Below are 18,858 nucleotides of genomic sequence, written 5' to 3'. Positions count from 1 at the left end.
ACAAGAGAACGAGCCACAGAAGCATATGAAAAGGAACTCTACAGAAGTGCTGCATTTCTTCCCAGTTACAGCCGCACTCAGCAAGAGAATGACACGGCCTTGACAACGTGCTTGTTGAAATCAACAGAGATCCCGTGAACGCGGGCAGCAGGCAAGAATTTCGTTCGCGACAAGATCGACAACGTCAGGCCAAGAGTTTCGGGTATGCAGCATTTCAAGTACTCACAGGCTGCGACAAAGCTTCATGACATTTCATGACAGCAAGATCGGCAACATTGGGCCATGTGTTCCGCGCCTGCAGCATGTCAAGCGCGAACGAGATGAAAAAAACAAACTGTAGGCCTGCGCTGCGAAATGAAGAGCATAGTTTCTGCGGCGAGGGTTCTTCACAAAAAAAATTATCAGAAAGGATGTTAGCCATGCGGGGCACGACTGGTGTCTGCAGGTCAGAGAAAAAGACCTGGAATGGACAGAACACATTCTTCGCCCCGTGAACCTGAGGAAGTCGGGTGGGGATGTCGTTGCTGTGCCCAGGTGTGCCAGAACAGTGATTTACACGGTCTCGCCTACGCAGTCTTACGGAGATGCTTCATCCACCGATGCCCTATGGCAGGGTGTGCTATCAGTTGATCAAATTCTGATACAAAAACCCTGAAAGGACCTGGAAGGAGCGTGAAGGTCAGCTCGCCCTTGTGTCGGTAGACCTCTCCATCAAGCCCGTAGATACCTGATCATGACAGAGTCGCGAAGCTACTAAATAGAGCATCTCCGAAACTCGCTACGAGAAGCATGCATATTTCACTACAAGGAAATGCACACAAGAGTGGGGACAGCATATATGAAATGAAACTCCAAGAAGACGACTCACCTGGTTCGTTCAGCTTGATGTGCACGCGCTTGACAGGAAGCATTTCAAGACCTTTCTCCTCGGCCATACTTAACCTTCTCAGGTCCCTCATGTAAGCCCAGAGCCGCGCACGGCTGATTTCTGCAATGGCACAAAGCCAAACATGCACTAGATACACCTCAGAAGAGTACGGCGAGACCTGCAAAGACCATTTCCTTGGGGGGGCCTCCGGTGTGCACAGCCTGAACGACCGCATCCGCTCGGCGTTGCGAAGTACAACAAAGGAGTCTGAAGTCAGTAGCAGATCTGACAAATGAACTTCCCCGATACCCTGCCCGGCTGTGTTTTTTCCGGTCCCTGTACGGTGAACACTTAGAGTGACGGAACGACAAGCGCATCTCTGCAAAACTATTCTCGCAGAAAAAGGACTGCGTTCAACCCCCCCCCAGTTCACGCTTACTAGCATCCAGTAGTAATAACCACGCGCAGGGACCGTCCATCTGAGCCTGTCGAGCAACTGGACGATCGTCAGTCCAATGCTGAATCACATCGAGTGCGACGACCATGTAATCACCTGCGTCAACAAACAACAGAGGACTATCCCAGGAACGCCGCTACAAAAGCAACAAGGCAACTGATCTGGCTTGGAATGTCGGGGCTCGGAGGTGAATTCCTCACCAATTCGGGACACTACTTCTCCACTCGGTAGAGTTGCAGTAATGTGCGCCGCAAAGGTCCGCCTCATGAGGAGCTGATACAGGAATGCTGCCGTGTACCTCGCGTGTCCTGCTTTCCTCACGTCTTCGCTGTGAACTTGAGCTGTACCAATAAAGCCTGAGTTGAGGGTATCAGATCACAACAGAAACGACTCGCTTGGCCGCGCGTCAGAAAGACATATTAGAAGCCTCACCAGGGTAACTGACTGCCCCCTCTAAAAAGAACACTCATTAGTCCTTCGATACAAAGAGACGTGCCTCCCGCTCAATCTGAAAAAGACGCACCAAACTCCAAGGAATTACAACAGAGGTGCCTTTCTCCTCCTGCCTCAACCAGAAGCGCATTGATTCGTGTAGTTCGGCTCTCCCGGATACGCTGCAGCAGCACAAAGGCACCACACAATCGAACTGACTGCTCGATGTAACGAAAGGCCCAACGTGGCCCCGCGCCGTCTCCACACGACCTCCGGATTCTCCGTCATCCTTTACGCGCGACTGTCTCCGAGTGAACAACAGGACAACTACTGTCGCGAGACGCTTATGAGTACTGGACCGAGGACAGTTGAGCGGCTCTCCAGCGTGTGAAGTCCATCACAAACCCTCACTGTCTGATCACCTGTCCGACTGAACCCTTACCCTCATCCAGAAGTGCAGAAGCCGCTCCCTGCCCATCGAGGTCATGTTGCTGTCTTTGCCTGGGCCCATCTTTTCAGCGAGCTCGTCCATCATCTTGGCCACCCGCAAGTAGTGCTTTGCTAGTCGCACCCCCTTGAGTTGCGCATCGGCTGCCGGAGCAAGGAGGCGAGAGCATTCTGCGAGGTCGGCCGTTCCGTGCCCGGTCTGTGCAGCCATATCAGCTACAATTTTAGCTGCTGGTGTGTCATCCGCGCAGCCCTGCTCTTTTGTGTCCGATTTGTCTTGTTCACTATCTTCCTTTCCAGCAGGCGGCATCGGATCAGGCTGACCACGAGCAACCTGAGCCGCTTGACCTGCAACGTTACACGCAGCCTCTGCGGCAGCGGCGGCTTCTTGAGTCTCAGCAACCTCTTCAGCGACTTCTTTGGTGTCCCCAACACGAGGTTGTCTCTCCAAGGCCCGTGCAGCCGTGCAGGCCTCGCCCCTGGCTAACGCTGCGTCATCACGTGCTGCCTGAGCCGCTGCCTGGGCTGCCAAAGTCGGGAACTTGGAGGAATCACATATACCCGGTAACACCTGATAAATCGAGATGGGTCCTGTTGCTGGAGCTGGATCTACAAAATCACGGGAATCACCAGGATCGGTAAGGCGACTTCTTCTCGAGTCAGCTTCACTGCTCTCAGTCGTGCCCGTAGCACCACGAAGAAGAGAAAAGGCTTCCCCAACAGACACATCGGACGTGCTTGGTTGGCCTGCTGTCCCCGTCTGGTAAACTGTATCGTCTTGACAACTGCGCCTCGACGGGTGGCGAGGTTGATGGAGCTGGGGCGCGCTCCCCCTCCCCCGTTCTCTAGCCACTTGCTCCATTGCAGCTGCCGCAGCTTGTCGAGCATCTGCAGCATAACGCTTCGCTGCGATGGGGCCTGCGTGACTAAAAACGAATTCACTGCACCACGTGTTACTAGTGCCCAAAGGTACAGGGGTGATCGGCAGACCAATAGGAAAAACACACTTCTTTCTTTTGCATGTATCGCACTTGTGACTGCCGAGGTGGTGTCTGCTCGTTGCTGGTCTGGATCCGGTCCTGGTATTTTCGTCGCCATCAGCTCCTGAACTTTTTGCCCCGAGTTCGTCAATCTGCCGTTCAAGACTTCCGCGAACAAGAAGGTTCACAATCGAATGGTACGAGCCATCCCCGCCCAGAATCAGACAGAGATCGAAGACGTGTGACCACTGATGCAGAAACGAGCAAATGAACTCTCCATTCTTTTCATCAAGAACTATGGGGAGGACCTTCGTCTTCGGCCCAAACAAAAGCCGCAGTTCCTGCAGAACACCAAATAAGCAAGCAACAAAACGACGGAAGCCGCGACTGAGGCGGTGCTACCGGCCCGGTGAGAGCAGTGTGTAATATCGACGGTCCCCTCCCCTGTAGCTGATGCCAGTCCTCGGTCCCCTGTGTCGCCGGTTAGTGGCTTGAGTAATTCAGTTCGGAGCCCGCCCCCCCCGGGAGCTTACCGGCAAAATAAGCTGCTGGTAGTAGACCATGGCCAGTTTGCCTCCGCTTGTTGGATTAATGAGAGCAAGGATATGGTGTACACGGCCCTTAAGGCTGACAAAGCCGTAGCGACCACATAAAGGAGACTGTGGCTTGAGAGCAGAAAACCACTGGTCAGCATCAGCCCCGATAGCATGGTCGAGGGTAAACTCCCCCTCAACATCGTAAGGAAACCATCGTCTCTTTGCTAAGTGAAGAAGGTGATGACGGAAGAAAAAAAGGTGAATACAGACATAAAGCATGAGCGTTATCCAATAGCGGTAATTAGGACCGAGCACTCGAGCGAACAACGAAACCGAAGAAACCCGGTCAGCACTGCACCCCTGATCACCAAGAAGCTCAAAGGCAACGACATCCCCAGACGGGAAAGAAACTGTCTTTCCAACCACATTGCCTGCGTCTGGAGGGCGGGTCAAGAAAGAATGTAGAAGCATCACCGCCGGGAAGAAGCAGCAACCCAGGAAAAAAACCGCATACACCACTGCCGCGCTCACAACGTAGGGAACACAGTTTGGAATGTTCTGCAATGAGCTGCGGTCGTCTGGAAACTTCACCTTCGACTTCGGCATGACCCGGCGAGCGTCTAAGTCTCCCGGAGGTCGGATAGAGCTCGTTTCTCCGGTGAGGTGACAAACTGCGGCCTGTGCTACCGCTGCATTGCACCTCGCGGCAGCAGCTGCGGCTGCAGCAAACTCTGACGACGTTCTTGTACCGGCAATCGATTCGAGAGCTGAAGAAAACACAGGCGTTGGCAGATACTGCCATGCAGCCTACTGGGGGAGTTCTTCGTATACTAGCAATCAGATGCTACATCGGAATGCACAATATATAGCTCCCCAGCAGAAACTGTGCACATAGAGAGACGAAATACACTAACATCGCCAACTAACAAGGGCATCTGAGAGCTAGCGGAGAACTGTAAGTCTATGGATTCCCTAGTCATGATACCTCATTCAGGAGTGCTCGGTCGGACTGGATAGGTGACCTACGTTGTCCCCACTCCGCTGATTGTCGTGCCACAGTCACATGAGGGTGCAGATATCCGCATCAGTTCACGAAAAAGAACACTCTGCCAGATGCTCTAGCGGACGGGAGCTCATCGCCCCTCAGCGGAGTCTGGTTGCCCCAACCAGACTGCGATCCGCTGTTCACCCCGGCAAGAAGGGTGTAGAGTCAAACTAACACCCCGAGAGGTAGCAGCTTACGTGGATCGAGGGACAGCAAGTAATCTGCTTCCTCGTGACATTTACAGAAGCAGAAGCCAAGCTGGTCACTGAGGTCCTCTCCTGTGCATCGGCGACAAGGCGGCACGGGCAAGTCTGCCGCAGCGACAGGGGGGGGCGCCTGATTGTCAGTCCCACCTTCCATGGCCACGAGCCACTTTGTAACAAACCCCAGAAGCCTATCCTGTGTGTGGCGCTAAGCCGCTTTGTGATATGAACCGACCAGAAGCCCCAGATAGACACAGGACGGACGGAGACCCCAGCCGGAGAGTAATTGGCCCAGCCAGGCAAAAGACCTTCGAGCCACACTCCTCGGGAACGGACTCTTCGCCACGAAAAAATCGGGCAGCCGGCTAATCCGATCGAACGGAACGGGGAAGCTACCGCACGATGCGGCGCAACACGACTTGAACGTGTCCTTTCTTGGCCTCAGCACGACTGCAACCTTTCCGAACATCGAGAGGGGGTGTCAGTGAAGCTCGGGCAAACTTGTACTGCAGGGCCGTCAGACGGCGGAAGTGTGGCGCATGTCCGACCGGCGGAAACTCATCGGGGCCATGTCGCCGAAACCGGAGCAGCTCTCAGCCCTGCCTTCGCGTCGCATAAAACAAGCATACACCGAGTCAAAAAGAACAGCAACACACTTGTGATCACCCAAACGAAATGAAAAAGAACAGCAGTACACTAGCGACCACCAAAAAGAATTGAGATGCTCGAGAAGCCATGCGGAAACAGCAGCGTCGAAATAGTTTTTTAGGGCAATCTTTCAACGGACGTGCGAAACACGACAGTGTAAGTGGTAGGCTCGCTGGCCCGGGTTGCACCCAGCGAACGTGGCATGACTGGCCAGGACTCCCAGACTTGTCCACGACAGTAGCGCGACACACGAGTGACCAGCGGGGTACACTCAAGAAAGAGTGTTGCCAGCGTATCTCCTGTGAGACGTTGGCAAGTATGAGTAACCGACGCTATGGTCTTCTCCCAGAACTGCCCACGGGGAAACCTCGGTTTTATCCCAAACACAGGGAAAGCCGGATAACAATCCAAGACCGGTACCACACCCGCCAGCTCGTTTCACACTGTGCCTAAAGAACTCTAGTTACGCGAACCAAAGCTCTTCGCTTCGAGTGCAGTTTACGGTATAACGGCGCAGAATTGCACTCCAGGGCGGGCGGCTGCAGCTTCCTGCCAGCTTCTCATTTAGGATTCGATCTTGGCGGACTCGAGTGTCCGTTACTTTGCCATCTTTTCGTCAGCGGCAAAGCCCGCTCCGAGAAACCGCAACGTTTCGTGACGGGCCACTCCACGCAAGAGGCCACTCCCGGTTCGCAGCATTCATAAGAGTAGACTACGGTTCTGTAGTCCCCAGTGAGTCAATTTATAGCCCCAGGAACGCCGTCACGTTCACATTAGGCTCCAGACGTCTGAACAATTCGCTACCGGTAGATCGTTCTCTACGTATAGTCCGACAATCGTCTTTGTTAGCCACTGTGCGGCGTTAAAATCCCGGGGTGCATCCGCGAAATCCCCTACTCTCACCCCCTAGGATGTCCGCTCCCGATGTAGAGGTATATCCTTGCTCCTGTCATGATCGACTTCACCAATGTAAGCCCTAAGTTCACACTGGGGAAGTACATTAGCAGCGCGAATCACGAGTTAGCCTTGAAAACCGTGTACTTATGCCTGTTCCAACGCTAACTCATCGCAACTCCCTCACAAAAACAAAGTGCGGGCTCTGTACCCTGTTGTCGCAGTAGTCACGAAGGTCACGCCAGGAGCCATGATAAATAGTGGAGAGAGAGAGGATTTTTTCTTCGCGCACCTGTCGCTGAAGACCCCCAGCTGATACGGTTTCGAGTCCCAAATGCATTATCTAACTTTTTTCATACGAAATACTGAGCGTCTAACCAATGCCGGCAGCTCCATCAGTGGTCGCAGACCTTTAGAGTGCTAGTGGGTTCCGTTTCTTAACCGGAGAAGAGGAAAGTCCGTAGTTTGATTAAAACACAATCGAGACAAGAGACTTTCACAGCTTGAGAAAAACACTGACGTGAGCAGATATTTCTTTAGGAGGCAGAAAAGCAAGCTCTTTTCGCCGACCCTCAGAAGTAAAAAGAGAAAAACAGAAGTATGCCTCACCGGCATGCGCAGATGTAAAAAACGCGTCAAGAAAACTACATACTCATGACGGCTAACAGAGGTCGCACCTCAGCACCCCGGCTAGCCAATTCCTCAATATCTGCCTTGAGAGGTCTCAAACATGACTGGACGCTACCTTGCACATCTGTAACATCTTCAACCTACAGAAAAAAGAAAGAACCAGCAGAGACACAATCTCCCTGCGCTGTACACCATCACACTAACAGAACACCTGCCTTCAGAAAAACACTCGAAAACTGAAAAGAAAAGTGAACGCGACGCTGTTGGCACAGGTGAGGCGGCACCACTACAGCCATCACTGCATTACGAGGAAAGTGTATTGAAAAAACCCGGCAGCAACTTAGTTGTTTAGAGAGCAAGAGCACGCACACCTCTACTCCTAACCGCGAAGTTAGCACTTCAGCCTTCAGCGCCCTTCTTCCCCCTCTTGCTGCTTTCTGGGCTAGCCACTGGAGGACTGAATGTCTCTTCGCAGCGCGCTGCAACTTGCCTTTCATCCTTGTATGTTTCTTCACGATCATGACTGGGGAATAGCTACTACTGTTGATATCTAACGGTACCACACAAACCCTACGACCCGCACCCTACTTTCTGCGGCACCACGCACAGCCTCATCTGTCAGCCGCGCTTTTCGCCTTCGGGCATTCACTGCCCAATTCTAATTTATTACTATACGTCTCCTTTCCTACATCCAAATACAATACTATCAACAGAGATTCTGTATCGCCCCTGCACCATTAATGAGATACAGCGAGGGATCTTTAAAGTCCCGCATGTGTTTTCTTACCATCTAAAGATTTCATTTCGTCTTGGTTGTGTGTGCACTTTCTTTCTCTTATCACCGTCTACACACGCGCTGGGGTAAAACCAACTTAAGGGATCTTGGTCTTTGCCCTCTCCCCTTCTTTCCTCTCCTCTCCACTCCCCTCTTCACTTCATCTCACTCCCAATTTCTCTCTAGATCAAGAACTAACTCTCTCTCACCAACACCTCCTACTACCTCACTCACCTCACCTGCTGCTCTTCCTGCCACATCTCCTAAAAGCTTTCTATGCGACTCATGCGTGTCCCCCCACGACTCCCCATGTCGTGTATTTACGCCGACCACACATCAAAGCAATGAAATTCTCATCCCTCAATCCACAGATCGTGTTATCGTGCCACCCTTTCATCAGAAAGAGGAAGTGAGGGAGAGAAAAGACGACTTACCAGGTCTTTTGAAGCATTGGGATCTGCGGCAGCAAGTCTTGCATAACACAAATCAAACTCAGCTGCTGTCGGCCCTCCTCCAATGCCATCGCCATCCTGATATAAGGTGTGTACATACACAAAGAAAGAAAGCAAGAAAAATTTCAAAGAGTTCACAGAACGGAACGCCTGAGGTGTCATGCATGGTGACGCAGTCCTTCCAAGCTGGGGAGAACATCGCCCCCCCCCCTTAAGACTTAACACCCAGCGGAGTCGAAACGTAAAGACGGACATATACCAGGAGGAAACGTCTGTTACATAAACAAAACAATCATGTCTCGACACAAGAATACTACCCGGGCACCCAACAAATATATGTTCATGATATGTTGATATCTACACATATGCATCTAAACATATAAATATATATAGATATAGATAGAGATAAGGCAGGTGCACCGCAGCACGTGACCCTTGTCCCGTAGAACCAATTGCGGAGGGAAGAGTGTCTATTGAACAGTAGGCTGTTACATCAACACGTGCATCTCGAGCGAGGGGGGGGCCCGGAAAGTGTCTGCTCTTGGAGACAGAATTAGCCTATGACCGCTATTACTATCATCGCCAGTTTACATACACTATCCAGTATCTGCAGCTCTTCGTTCACTTGAGAAAACAAAAGACACAACCACTAGAGAAACGTCCATTCAAATTATTGTCAACACCATCATCAATCCTTGACTGCAACAAGAGAGAGGGGAAAAGCAATGCCCTACAATCTTGCACCTTGAGAAAGAAGTTCACCTTCAAGTACTACTACTACTACGACGAAGACCGGGGGCTGTGAACCAATGGAAGCAGCTCCTTCGTAAGTGCCTCTAAAGTAATGAGTTAGCTAGCTAGACACGAACCACCCTCTTGCTGCCTATCTCATCGCAACAAGGAAGGACCTTGCTGGCTGTTGAGTGAGCTGTAGACGTAGTAAAGTCACTACCACGAATACGGGTTCAGCTGAGCTACATAGACAGTTAGATCATTTGAGAAACATATAGAAAAAGGTTTTCCTTGAGGAACATGTTGATACTTTGCTCCTTCTATTAATGTGATTGAGAACTACCTCTCGTCAGTTGAGTCAAGACAGGGAGTGTACATATCCTGCTGCTATTATGACCGCTATCGAGGGTATTAGTAAGGTCCTTCCTTGTTGCGAAAAGATAGGCAGCAAGAGGGTGGTTCGTGTCTAGCTAGCTAGCTCATTACTTCAGAGGCACTTAGCAAGGAGCTGCTACATATAGATACGCCTCACAGCGTACACCGATACATTCGCTATTCATACAGACAGACGCGTGTCACGTGACATTCTATACCGTGTCTAACATATCTGAGGAAAAGATAACTGCTGTACGTCATGTACATAGACACATCTCAGCTAATTGATCAGATGGAGAGATACGGAGAAAAGACAGAAAACTTTCCCCGATAGAGGGAGCTCTTAAAAGAAAAGGAAACAAAAAGTACCTCATCAAGATCTTCCAAAATGAGTTCCTTGGCTTCCGCCTGAGTTCGCTGGATATCTGAATGAAACAGAAACCCCCACAAGACACCTAACTCATTTGCCAGTCTCTTTCTCCTTTCTTTCCTTCTTTCTTTTTTTTTCTTCGCCAAAGAGAAGAAGAGCAAGTGCACGCGACTCAGTAATCAAGTAACTACGATCGCCACTAGGACAGGTAAACTTCCTTCTTCGTTCGAAAGAGTACAACACATACACAAAGATATGCTTTTTCTTTATCTCTGTAAGCTCGGCAAAGTGCAAGACGCTACAGATAGGCATGTAGAGAAATCTTGAATGTAAGGAAAAAGAAATAGAAATAAAAGGGAGAGAGGGAGAGGGGTAGTACTAGGCTTGAGGGAGGAGCTGCGGGCTACGAAACGAGAAGAAGAAAGTCTTGTTGTCTATTCTCTCCTTTCTCGTGTGCATACAAGGAAAAGTTACACGATACACTTGCCTCTACCGCCGACTTGCTTGTGACGAAGTAATCTATCTCTTTCTACTGTCTTGATATCATCACGACAGTTCTTCTCTTCACAAATACCGATAGATCCACTACCGCTCCCTCTACTAGAATTCTCTATCTTTCTTTCTGTCTCTCTTTTTGTCTTACTTCTTTCATCTTCTTCCTTCTTTGAAATCAACATAGAGAGAGCTTCGAGCGTTGAGCCGAGCAGCTGTTTATTCCCACTCATAACAGCTGGACACGTAGCCATCCGCGCTAGTCCTAAGATAAGAACTTTCTTCACATGCAAGGGCGACGTTGGAGATGCGAGGACAGCTGGAAGAACAATGAAAGAAAGCACCTGATGTGATAGGCCCGGCTGAATCGTCTCCAACGCGTTCACTAATGTTGATGGATCTTCGCTTTTACACTGGAGGAAAACAGCGGAAGAAGAAAAACAGACAAGAAAGAAAGAGAGAAACAAAGACAGAAAACAAAAGAAAACAAGAAAGAGTTAATTTGAGAAAGAGAAAGAAAAGAAGGAGAAGGAAAGAAGGCGACGAGTGAGGTCATAGGAGTTGTCATAGGCGAGATCTCGTACACTGAGATGAATAGATAGATAGATATAGAAGATAACAATGATCGTTTTTCACCATCTCCCCCCTTCTTCTCAGGTTTTACTCCCACCCCTCCGTGCCGCTTATCTTGCTACTGTATGGCTTCTTGATATCATAGGTGTCAGGTGTACATCACTATGGCTTTCACACGAGTACCTGTTGTCCACATCCAGCTTAATCTAGTTGGTCGAAATAGACCTATTATCATCTAAAGATATCACACACCAAAGAGAGGCAATTGAAAGTATATAGACGGGTGGATAGAGACAGGGAGATATACTTCAACCTAGACTTCCACAGAGTTGGGTTGAAAGAGAAGAGACGAGCAGATGTATGTATCATATCTCAGTCCCTGGAAAGTGTATGTACATAAACATCTGTATAAACAAGAAGACGGAGAAGACGAGAGAGAAACACTGCTGTCACTAAGCTGACAAAGACCCTTTTCAAAGCGACTTCGAAGCAGCAAGAAAACACATCCTCAGAAATACCTAGATTAAGTATGAAAGAAAGAAAACACATACAAACCAATCCTATGGTTGCGCGAGTCAAGCCTTACCAGATAGCATACAGAACAACTTCCCCCCTCTTCCTCTCGAATGTAAAACGAACATGAAGAAAAGACGAGCGAGACGATCTCCAGAGGCCCCGTACTACTACCACTACCCCGTCAACTGCACCTCTTATTACTGAGTTGCCGTGTAACGCCTAGTACTTTTCTCTGTCCCTCATCATGCAAGATAGGAACACGATGACAACTACGGAGCACTCATGTACATGAACGACTCCGTTCTCTCTCTGTCTCTCTTCTCTTTCTTTCCACCCTCGTATTCTTTCATAACTCTTCTTTCTCTCTCTCTTTCTATTCTCTTTCCCCCCCCTCTGTTTCACAAGTCTTCTTTCTTTCTTTTTTTCTCTCTTTCTTTTTCTTCACTTTCTTTCTGAAACCCACGTATGTAGAGCCCTGATTACCTGAAAGAGCATTAGAGAGATACAGACATCTCTACAAAGAGATTTCTTCTTGTTAAGTTCGTGGACGCGTTTAAGAAGAACCGTCAGTAGCATGTTGAAGTAGGAGGAATAGAAGGAGAAAGGGAGATACTTGAAGATGATGTTGAGGAGATCAAAAGCAGAACCCATGAGTTTCTTATGATATAAGCAATACTGAAATCTTTCTAAAAGTGTTTGCATATGAGTCTGTATTAGACTGGAGAAAAGAATATGACGTCGACAATACGCAGCAAGTAAACGTATCAACCCTGGAACATTCGCACGTGATGCTGTCCATACACCCGGTTGAAGCAGGTGTCCATACAGCTCAATATAGAGTCCTGATGAAGATGCGCTCCTCTCATCTGCAGTTTCTAATAGAAGCCCTAAGATCTACAGATAGCAAAACAAACCATAAGACAGCACAAGACCAACAGAAGCAGAAGAATGTAATTGAGTAAAGAAGTGAAGGAAAAAGAAACTTCGCTCGACTGTAGAAGAACCGGAAAGAGGAAAGCGAGAGAAGAGGCCAAGATCCTTTCAGAAAGAAAAGAAAGGAGAAGGCAAGGAAAGCTAGACACCCACAGCTTTCATGATGGTGAGAAGATCCATACCTGAGAGCCACACCGTTTTGTTGTCTAGAGACATGCCCTTGCTATAAATATGTACGATATCTCAGACATACGGCTAACTACACACAGAGAGAGAGAGAGAGAGACAGAGACAGAAGGCGGGAACAAGAAAGACACACTCGAGCGTCCGTGGAATCCTAAAACGTTCTTCTTCACTCCCGAGCAGCTGCCCTTCGTAGAAGAACACGTACTACTAACATTCTTACATATGTACATAAATATATGTATATACTTGGGGTTCAAGGCTGTTTTCTCATCACTACGGACTTCGTCTACAATTGAGATGTATTCAGTCTAGAATTGATTCACACGTTTATTTCTGCCTCTCTATTTCTATCTATCTATCTGGTCTGCATCACGGCATATCAGTGTCTAGCTGAATCTATCTGTAACGCCCCCCGCCTCTCTATGTCAAGGAGACACACGTACGCACCCTGCTGTATGTACATAAATCAAGCAACGCACGCATCACTCTATCTATCTTCAATCTATCTATCTTTATTCTATCTACCTATCCTGACTCTATCGATCACTTCAACGTCCGCGAGGAGAGAAGAGATGCACAGCATCACATCATGCGTGGACTCCAAGACACTCCCCCTCCGAACTCTTTCCTTTTTGTGGTTTCCTCTCTGTCTTATACTATCTTTTCCGTCTATCCTCTCAACAAGAGCAGAATAGATGACTCGCAACCTTCTTCATACCTGAAAGCAATAAGGAATGAAATCATGAACGGTCTGCTGGATCAGAACACTTAGGACTGGCACCACTTGAGCTTCAACCGTCGGCCGATATTCTTGAGAAACAGTGAGGACCTTCACAATGGTCGCTAGACTTTCGAAGAGAAAATGAGAGAAGGAGGGATTCGATGGATTCGAAGAGACTCTCTTAATCATCTCAAGAACCATGCCTAATGCTGGCAATGAAATGTCTGGTGTGGCATCTGCTTTAAGAAAATTAAATACGCGATAGAGACACTTCACGATAAACTCATTCTCACACACACTACCACCACTTGCGCTTCTCCCCGCGGTTGCTCCTCCTCCTGCTGCTACAGAAGAAGAAGAGGTTCCTATCCCGCCGGCTCTCGAATCTAGAGAACCTCCTGAATTGTCTTGTAAGATACGAAGCAACATCTCAACTGCCTGGTGTTGTGAAAAAGGAGAAAGAAAGAGAAAGAGGAACAAGAACAAGCGTGAAGCCAGCTGAAGGTGAGGTGGAGAGAAGAGCCTCTTGATGAAGCAACACGAGCAACACACACACATAAAAGATCAACTCGAGAGATACGTCATCTCATGCAGAATCGAAGGAGGGACGGAGGGAGGATAACGACGTTGAGAGGAGTCATCATGCTGCTGGGGCTCCTACTGTTGATTACTACTTTTACTAGTGCTATCATGAGAAGAGAAGGACCAAGTTTGTTCACGCCTTGAATGATAGATCTCTCCTGTTCTTTCCTTTTCTCTTTACAGTGACGAGTCTTTTTGTTGTCTTCTTCCCTACTCTCGTACCAAACGACTGAGACAAGTCTCTCTCTTTGCTGTTCCTATGGAACACTTTCTCTTCTCTCTCTGATGGCAAGCTCTTGCTAAGATAGAAGAGGATAGTCAACAGAGAAAGACGAACCATGCGGAAACCTTTGTTCGTTGATTCTTTCCCATACAACTGGAAAAAGCACTAATCTACCTTGAAGCTATCCACCTTGAGTCTATCTATCTTGAACCTATTCATGTGTCTTCTATCTACTCATCTATCTACCGATCTCCAACCTATCCAAATACCTTTAGTCTATCTATCTCTCTATCTTTGATCTCTGTACCTACCTATCTTTCGTCTATGCATGCAGGTATGCCCTTGGTTCTTTTCTTCTGTTTCTCTTGAGAGAGATTCTGAGCTTTCTTTCAGAGAGAGAAGAAGGATCATGATGAAGGTCTCGCGGTTGGAAGCCGAGAAAGAGGAGATAGATACACCCCCACTTTACACCTCGTCAGACATTCTTGATAACCGCTTTATCACACCCTGTCCTCATCCTCCTCTTTTTCATCTTACCTTCTTGAGTAAAGGAGCTATCGCGGCAGCTGGTGTTGAACCAGGAGGTGAAGTTACTAAGCCTGTCCCTACAGGTGAGAGAGTCAGTCGATGTTGGCCGTTCTCTTTCACAGTGAGAAGACGCTCGAGAGTGTAAGCAGCATATGTGTGCACGACGACTCGAGATGAAGCTAGATGACCAACAAGTAAAGGTAAGATATTTTGGAGAAGTCTGCAAGAAAAGAGACACAGAAGAAGAAGGAGAGAACGTCAGCACTCTTTCTCTTGTAGTCTAAAAGAGAACTCAATCGAATCAAAGAAAGAAAAGACATCTTTGGAATGATAGAAACGGCATGTCGAAAAAATTTCTCAATAGAAAGGATAGCTGCATACAATTGGTGGCAAGGGGGGCGGGGGAAAAAAGAGCTCCACCGTGCCACGTACCTACTTTCAGCTCGATTCAAAAAGAGACCATGGACAACAATAGATACATTCTCTTGCTTGTCTCACCGATGGAAGACGAGCTTCTGTGATAAGCCCTCAGTCAGGATTTGGTTCTTCTTCATACGTATGCGTGAAAGGAGGTCTTCTATCTAATGTACGTCTGTGTCAACGGTATGAAACAAGACCTTTCACGAGATACCGCGACACCAGCAGATATATACACCCAAACCTTCTCCATACAGAAAGGGAGGCAGCAGGCAAACAACCATCCTCTCTTTCTTGCCTCTTCCCTGCTTCTTCTAGCTCCCTTCTCCCCAGTCCACGCCTCATGGGGCAGAAAGAAGAGATGGTGATTTCCCACAGAAGAAGAAGAAGCGGTTTTGAGTGCTCTAGCCATCCATCTCCCGATGGCCCATGACGTCATCAGAGGATCAACTATTCAGCTAGCCCTCACAAATCGCCTACCCTACGACGAAAGCTAGCTCCTATCCCCGTGCTTGTTCTTCCTTCCCATATACCACAAAATCCGCCCTGAATACAGAGAAGGCGAGAGAAGCGAGGAGACTTACTGGACGTCAAATTGTCCTCTGAAGGCCGCAATCACCTTAAGAGAAGCGATTCTTACAATAGCATTTGCATTCACATCTGGCTTTTTAAATTCATTAAGTAAAGATGTCTCGAAGTAGTTCTGGACATTCACCTTAGAATTCACCGCTTGAACTCCCCGTAGTCTTGTCATTCCTTTGACGCCAATGGCCATAACAAGGAAGGTGCATGCATCTAGAAGTCTTTCCCTTTCTTCTTCATTCTTGTTCTTCTCCCCCTTAAGATGGCTCACTTGTCCTCCTCCTTCACAACCCCCCTGGCGTTGATTGTTTGCTTGGACGAGGAGGAGATTCACCACGTGCAGAATCAGCTCGGTAATTTCATTTTCATGAAGCTTCGACAGACTCTTCACTAACTCTAAAGCAGAGCTACGTCGTGTATGGTGATCTCCTCCTTCTAAGTCACGTCGCGTATACTCCAGAGGGGCGTCTTCCATCAGTTCCACATCTAACACACGAAGACAAATAACAAAGAAAGAAGAAGAGACAGAATGAATCGAGACAAATAAAAAGAAGAGACAGAAGGAATGAATCGAGACAGAAAAGAAGACAAAGGATGAATCGAGACAAACAAGCAGGAGAGAAAGAATGCATCGAGACAGAAAAGAGAACGCTTAAGAGAAAGAATCGACAAAGAAGAGAGAAGAAAGAAAGAACTCTCTTCTTCAAAAGTTCTCCAAGGGGGGAAAGGAGAGGAAATGACAAGCAGTACCTTTGTCCTTCATAGAGCAAAAACAACTCATCGAGTCCTCTATGGTCACAAGTCTTCATACAGAAAGAGATATGGAGAGATGACAGTCCGTGCATGTATAGGAAGACTACAGACATATATATAGGGATAAACCTATCGACTGGTAACAAGGGAAAGTCATTTGAGACAACAGAAGAAGATCATCGAAGAAAAGTAAAAACGACTCAGGACGAAGGAGAGGACAGAAAGTGTATAGGATCTATACAGAGATAGATATCTAGAACCATCGTCATCATACTCTTTAGGTGCCGTCTGTAATTGACTCTAAGAAATGAGAAGGAGCGCGACGGACGTGTGCTGCTATATCGCATGCAGAAGGAAAAAAAAAGAATTATGAAGATAGCCAAACAATCGCCTAGTAGTCCTGCGAGAGGATATTGATACTCCCCTTGAAGTGCTCTGGTAGAACAATGTGACGAGGGGAAGGGAAGGAGATCGACGCATCGAAATCCCTATGTAAATTTGGTGTGTACTATATACAGGTCGTCTCATGTTCCTTTGCGTTTTCCCGTATTAGCCGCCTCGCCGTCATGAAGAGATGAGACACAACTAAGAAGAGACTGACTCCATATATACATGAGAAAATAGAACTCCATAGGCAAATCTGGAAGAGTCAAGACATCTCAACACACAGCCTGTGCTGATAATTCATGCCGAAGAGAGTCGTCAACCGCCTGCACATCCCCCGCAGCAGCAGCTCCCGCTACACCACCGAAGCAGTTACTACCCAGGAGGACCTTCATATTCTCACGAGCCCCCATATCGATAGACTGAAGAGGAATGTATACATTGTAGGTCTCTACCTGTGACATAAAGTCATCGGCATCACGCACGCTAGCTTAAGTGTACATATATGTAGTAGGTCTATGTAGAGAAAGTCATGCAACTGGGCTCCATACAGATATACATGCAGGTATACATCCGTACACCTATCTGTCTTTGTAGATCTTTGATCTAGGTATCTTGAATGCACCTATTTCTCTCTCGAGTTACTTACCACAGTCACGTAATTGTATGTTAGGGACAATAACTTTCTCGCAGATTTCCTTTAGGAAATTAGAATCAGCAAAAGGGTCTCCAGAAGACTGGGGTGAGAGACTTCCTTCTGCTGCTGAGGAAGAAGACGACGAAGAGGAGGAGATCGAAGATGATGAGGACTGCTGCCATGCCGTTGAAGCCGCACTGCTTAGGAAGTCCATACACGATGAAGCTAAGAAGTCATACCTTTGGCGAGCATCGATCTTCTGAGTTGTCTGCCACACTAGACACACAACACCATAGGGACAAAAGGAAAGGGGGGGGGAGGTGAACGAGATGAGATGAGAGAAGAATGAAGGGAAAAGACGTCTTTCTATCTACCAAAAAAAACAACATACTAGTCATCCTGACCAAGATCACCAAGAACAATAGCGAAAGAAATAGATATAGTATACATAGATAGAAAGACTCGAGGATAGATTGAAGATGGGTAGGTAGGTAGATAAAGACTGATATCTCGTGCTCTACCTTCTTGACTGTCGTGTATTACAGCGATACAACCTTCCTTGAAACATGGAAGAAAGAGAAGAGGAATTGCTTTGATTTCGGAGAAGAAAAAGTTTAGATTCCTTTCCATCCTTGTAAACCGGTAGTACATCCATCATGATAAGAGAGCCAGCTGATGTACATACACCCCACCAACTCCCGAGGAGACTGGTACGAAGAACAGATACAGATGAAATGAGATGAGCTGAGCTGAGAAGCAGAGGAAGACGAGAAATTTTTCCAGAAAAAAGGTATATATGCAGGAGGGAAAGATGCACCCCTCTGTATTGTCTATCTAGGGCTATGTACAGACAAGACATAAAAGGGACCAGGCTTTTCCGAATGGATCTCCACCCCTCTGTCCATACTCATATAGAGACAGATACACAGTCGTGGAAGATAGACAAGGAAGGTAAACACCTGTGCATATGTATACATATGTATGTACCCATGTACAGCTATATGTACATATATGAATATATAGATAGGCGACAACACGCGAAATGTTGCGTGTGCTCGGCAGTGAGTCGTAGGAGACGGTCATGTAACGTCGAGAAATGTTACGCCTGGATAGAAAAACAGATGAGCTAATGCTGGATAGGAAAGATTGGTTAGTCGCTCGAAGTCTCCTTAACCCCCCCGCCCTGTTCCTTGCCTACCTGAGTGCGTAGAACGAGTAACATAAGGCTGGAACTCTTCTTGGTACTTATCAGAATAGAGCTTCAGATTCAAACAGATCTGCGACCAGACTTTCTCGAGAATTCCTGAAAAGAAAACGCAAGCAACAAAGTGAACGAGACAGGCCACGACTATTGTCAAGAGGCAGACACACAGGCCGATACGTAGAGAGACAGATAGATACACAGATAGATAGGCAGACTGAGGAGAGGTACACGAATACATACATAGACTCCTAGACAGGTCAACACACAGAGAATAAAGCTACAC

The 18,858-nt window shown here is 47.8% G+C and overlaps 2 protein-coding genes across 2 annotated transcripts in view; both read right to left on the bottom strand.

Moving 5' to 3' along the window:
• Positions 1-455: 455 nt before the first annotated feature.
• CSUI_008417 (uncharacterized protein) lies at positions 456-5,544 on the bottom strand. The gene is made up of 8 exons (XM_068068550.1): positions 4,963-5,544; positions 3,718-4,487; positions 2,200-3,525; positions 1,849-1,939; positions 1,526-1,681; positions 1,308-1,421; positions 869-988; positions 456-727 (listed from the first exon to the last, which is right to left on the bottom strand). The coding sequence occupies exons 1-8, from the start codon at positions 5,123-5,125 to the stop codon at positions 567-569; spliced, it is 2,901 nt and encodes a 966-aa protein (XP_067919475.1). The 5' UTR covers positions 5,126-5,544; the 3' UTR covers positions 456-566.
• A 1,469-nt stretch (positions 5,545-7,013) lies between these two features.
• The window catches only part of CSUI_008416 (importin-beta n-terminal domain-containing protein), a 15,685-nt gene continuing 3,840 nt past the window's right edge, over positions 7,014-18,858 (bottom strand). Inside the window, exons 3-12 of the mRNA XM_068068549.1 lie at positions 18,570-18,674; positions 17,384-17,647; positions 15,600-16,083; positions 14,608-14,818; positions 13,263-13,703; positions 11,909-12,319; positions 10,488-10,749; positions 9,844-9,899; positions 8,350-8,445; positions 7,014-7,280 (exon numbers count right to left, since the gene is read on the bottom strand). Of these exons, the coding sequence (XP_067919474.1) occupies positions 7,155-7,280; positions 8,350-8,445; positions 9,844-9,899; positions 10,488-10,749; positions 11,909-12,319; positions 13,263-13,703; positions 14,608-14,818; positions 15,600-16,083; positions 17,384-17,647; positions 18,570-18,674 (2,456 nt within the window). The 3' untranslated portion in view covers positions 7,014-7,154. The remainder of the gene's footprint in view (positions 7,281-8,349; positions 8,446-9,843; positions 9,900-10,487; positions 10,750-11,908; positions 12,320-13,262; positions 13,704-14,607; positions 14,819-15,599; positions 16,084-17,383; positions 17,648-18,569; positions 18,675-18,858) is intronic.

This window comes from Cystoisospora suis (assembly GCF_002600585.1).
Source record: "Cystoisospora suis strain Wien I chromosome Unknown contig_4715, whole genome shotgun sequence".
Taxonomy (NCBI): domain Eukaryota; phylum Apicomplexa; class Conoidasida; order Eucoccidiorida; family Sarcocystidae; genus Cystoisospora; species Cystoisospora suis.
The sequence above is the reverse complement of the archived record's forward strand: the minus strand, read 5'-3'. Positions and strand labels throughout refer to the sequence as shown.

Excerpts from the sequence above, each read along its gene's own strand:
- CSUI_008417 (XM_068068550.1), bottom strand. The coding sequence starts at position 5,125 with ATGGAAGGTGGGACTGACAATCAGGCGCCCCCCCCTGTCGCTGCGGCA. Across the intron at positions 1,940-2,199 it reads TTCTGCACTTCTGGATGAGG|CGTATCCGGGAGAGCCGAAC; the intron begins GTAAGGGTTCAG and ends GTGCTGCTGCAG. Across the intron at positions 728-868 it reads CATCAAGCTGAACGAACCAG|GTATCTACGGGCTTGATGGA; the intron begins GTGAGTCGTCTT and ends TGTCATGATCAG.